Below are 3,568 nucleotides of genomic sequence, written 5' to 3'. Positions count from 1 at the left end.
CGAGAGCGCCTCCGTCGAGGGCCAGGCGGCACAGGGGGCCGGCGGGCGAAAGGTGACCAAGGGACAGGTTGTGGTTGTGGGCAGGGGGGAGTGGTGGAGAGGAAGGAAGAGGGTCTTCAGACAACAGCTGTGCTCCTGCCTCCTGCCCGTTGGCAGGGCACATTAGGGATTCGGTCACTTCTGCTGATTACCGTGTTCACTTCCTTAACTTTACAGTGCCTCAGGTCTCCAGCTGTAAAATAGGGACAACCGTAGGACTTACTCCATCTCTTAGTGGGGATGTTGTAAGGGCGGAGGGTGTCACATGTGGCTAGCATGCTGGTGAAGATGCAGTAAATTGTTCCTAATAATAGTGGTGATATTATTAATACAAATACGATGGATAATTACAAGAGATGACTCAAATGGCTTGCAGAGGGCACCCAGGCCAGCTGGGGTCTGGGGTGCCCTCCCGACCAGTGGGTCTGGAGTTCCCACTGCAGGCAGAGCTTGGAAGAGTAGGTTGGAAGCAGGGCTAGACAAGAAGAGGCCGGGTGTCCAGCTCGCCCTGTCAACCCCCGCCTCTGAAGCCCCTCTCCTTGCCCTATAGGAGGATGAGGGGGCGCAGCAGCTGCTGACCCTGCAGAACCAGGTGGCGCGGCTGGAGGAGGAGAACCGAGACTTTCTGGCTGCGCTGGAGGACGCCATGGAGCAGTACAAACTGCAGGTGCGGCGCCCGCTTCACAGTGCAGGCAAGGCTCCCCAGAGGAGGGTGGAGGGAAGGCAGAGCTGAGTTTCTCAGGATGGGAGGGAGTTAGGGTGGGATACTGCGGGGTAGGGGTGTAGAGTTAGGAGGTGCACATGAGCGAAAGTGTGGAGGTGAGCATCACAACAGCGCAGGTGGGTGTGCAGGACCGCCAGGTAGGGCAGCTTTGCCGGGTGGTGTGAGCTTGGACGAAAGAGGGGACTGCAGGGGCAACAGCGGGGGACCTTGGAGCCTGGCGTAACCAGGTCAGCATTGCTCCTCGCGCCCTCTGGTGGCGGCGGTTGGAGGTGGCGGTCTGGCAGGATAGGAGTGTGATGGGACCTGAGGGGTGAGTCTGAACTCCTACGGAGTTGTTGGGGTCGGGGGAGGAGGAAAGGAAGGAGAGGAGTATTTGACCCTCCTCAGTTTTAGCCCAGAGATGGTAGAGTGGCCTCAGACCTGTTCCTCAGTTTCCTACACTCCTGCCTGTTGGGGCATTCATGCCCCCTCGGCACCTGGACCATGTCTTGCAGAGCGACCGGCTGCGTGAGCAGCAAGAGGAGATGGTGGAACTGCGGCTGCGGTTAGAGCTAGTGCGGCCTGGCTGGGGGTGCCCGGGGCTCCTGAATGGCCTGCCTCCCAGGTCCTTTGTGCCTCGACCTCATACAGCCCCCCTGGGGGGTGCCCACGACCATGTGCTGGGCATGGTGCCCCCTGCGTGCTTCCCTGGAGATGAAGTTGGCTCTGAGCAGAGGGGAGAGGTGAGAAGAGGGCGAGGCTGGGTGTCAGTGGGCCCAGCTGGACTGGTCAAGCTCGGGGCAGGGAAAGGGGGCACTGGGGCATGTGTCCCCCACTCATGTTTTCATGAGACTGGCTGTGAGATGCGAGAGGCTGCTTTCAGGTGTCCCCAGAGGAAGAGCCAAGATTTGAATGACTCTGGGCCTCTCAGAAGGGTCCAGTGGCATCGGGCATCCCTGGGGTAGCTGAAGATCACTTGGAATGAGGAGGGGTTACAGAGGGGGTTCTGGCTTCCGGCACCAGGTGGAAACCTTGCACACTTCTGCAGACAGAGAGCTCATCACCTTTCAGACCACCTGCTCTGTCTTTGGATGGCTCTCTTTGCAAGTTCACTTTTCCATGTGGCGAACCTTATTTGGACAAAGGTTACTCCTGCTCTGCCTGAAAGTTCTGAGTCTTCTGGGGCTTTTAGGCCTGGATCATCTCAGCTCTCAAAGCTGGGGGTTGGCAGAAGTCTCGTGTTCCCCCATCACTCTGGCAGGGAATTGTTGGTGAGATAGGACTTGGGTGCAGATGACCTGTACGCAAGGTAGAAAGGGCAGATTGTCACCTGAGGAGTACCAGGTATCATGGGAGCCAAAGCAGGCGGGAGGGGAGGGGAGGGAGGAAGCTCTCACCCCAGCTTGAGATTCAAAAGGCTGCCAGGGGGGTCATTTGGGCTGGATCATGAAGGTAAGGCAGGGCTTGAGGAGGCAGAGATGTGAGGAGGGCAGGCAAGGTGGGGTATACCGCAGGGACGATGACTTGGAATGGGAAATGGCTCACTCCCCTAGCAGGTGACAAATGGCAGGGAGGCTGGAGTTGAGTTGCTGACTGAGGTGAACAGGCTGGGAAGTGGCTCTTCAGCTGCTTCAGAGGAGGAAGAGGAGGAGGAGGAGCTGCCCAGGCGGACCTTACACCTACGCAGGTGAGTGGGACCCATTGCCCCCACCTGACAAGGGGCTGATCAGGGCCCAGGGCTAGGCAGGCTGGGGGTCCCACCATCTCCTCTCCTGACAGCAGTGGGAAAGCCTCTGGGTCCTAGGGTGCCCTCATGTTGCCCTGGCCAGCCCTTGGGGGAGAGCTGTGGGCTCTGAGCCGAAAGGTCTCACCGGAGTGAGTGTGATACAGGGTGGGCCCAGGCCTCCTGACTTCAGCCTCCAGGATGGTCTTCTGTGCCCCCCAGCTGCCCTGTACCTCCTAAAACTCTGCCCCTAGACTCCTGATTCTGCCAGACTCACATCCTGGGTTTATATCGACCCTGGGAGATGGAAGACCTGGTGGCCTCTCTTCCTCCCTCCAGGCCTGGGGGTGGCTAGGCTTGGGCAGGGGTTGGGGAGGAGCACGGCCTTATTCTTCTGTCCTCCAGAAATGGGATCAGCAACTGCAGCCAGAGGGCGGGGGCCCGCCCAGGGAGTCTGCCAGAGAGGAAGGGCCCAGAGCTTTGCCTTGAAGAGTTGGATGCAGCCATCCCAGGGTCCAGAGGTAAGCTGGGTGGGGTGCACAGAGGGCCTCCTCCCCATTGCCCCTCCACAGTCCTGGGCCAGCCACCTTGGGACAGTCCACCCACCCTCCCTGGCAGCCCCTGCCCTCCACTCCTCTGTCTCCCCCACTGTCAGTTGGGGCAGCGACCTTGACAGGCTGCCTGTTGCAGCAGTTGGTGGGAGCAAGGCCCGGGTTCAGGCCCGCCAGGTCCCCTCTGCCACGGCCTCAGAGTGGCGGCTGGCCCAGGCCCAGCAGAAGATCCGGGAGCTGGCTATCAACATCCGCATGAAGGAGGAGCTCATTGGCGAGCTGGTCCGCACAGGTGAGGGGTGGGCCTCAGGTGGGCCTCCCACCCGAGGGGGACTTCTCATCGTTACTTCTGCATTGTTCAAGAGGGATTTCAACAATGAGGTGGTTAGGAGCGGGGGCTGGATGGCCTAGGTTTGATACTCAGCCCAGCCTCTTCCAGCTGTGTCACCCTGAACAAGTAGCATAACCCCTCCATGCCTCAGTTTTTTCATCTCTAAAATGGGGATAGTCATTGTACCTATTGAATAGGGGTGTTGTGAGGGTAAAGGGAGT

General features: G+C 59.4%; 1 protein-coding gene across 1 annotated transcript in view; it reads left to right on the top strand.

Moving 5' to 3' along the window:
• The window catches only part of KIF7 (kinesin family member 7), a 22,986-nt gene that overhangs the window by 6,858 nt on the left and 12,560 nt on the right, over positions 1-3,568 (top strand). The window contains exons 6-11 of the mRNA XM_011986344.1: positions 7-52; positions 590-706; positions 1,258-1,485; positions 2,296-2,429; positions 2,871-2,986; positions 3,156-3,308. Of these exons, the coding sequence (XP_011841734.1) occupies positions 7-52; positions 590-706; positions 1,258-1,485; positions 2,296-2,429; positions 2,871-2,986; positions 3,156-3,308 (794 nt within the window). The remainder of the gene's footprint in view (positions 1-6; positions 53-589; positions 707-1,257; positions 1,486-2,295; positions 2,430-2,870; positions 2,987-3,155; positions 3,309-3,568) is intronic.

The sequence above is a fragment of the Mandrillus leucophaeus genome, unplaced genomic scaffold, assembly GCF_000951045.1.
Source record: "Mandrillus leucophaeus isolate KB7577 unplaced genomic scaffold, Mleu.le_1.0 Scaffold297, whole genome shotgun sequence".
NCBI classification, from domain to species: domain Eukaryota; kingdom Metazoa; phylum Chordata; class Mammalia; order Primates; family Cercopithecidae; genus Mandrillus; species Mandrillus leucophaeus.
Note: the sequence above shows the minus strand (reverse complement) of the source record. Positions and strands in the feature narration are given on the sequence as shown.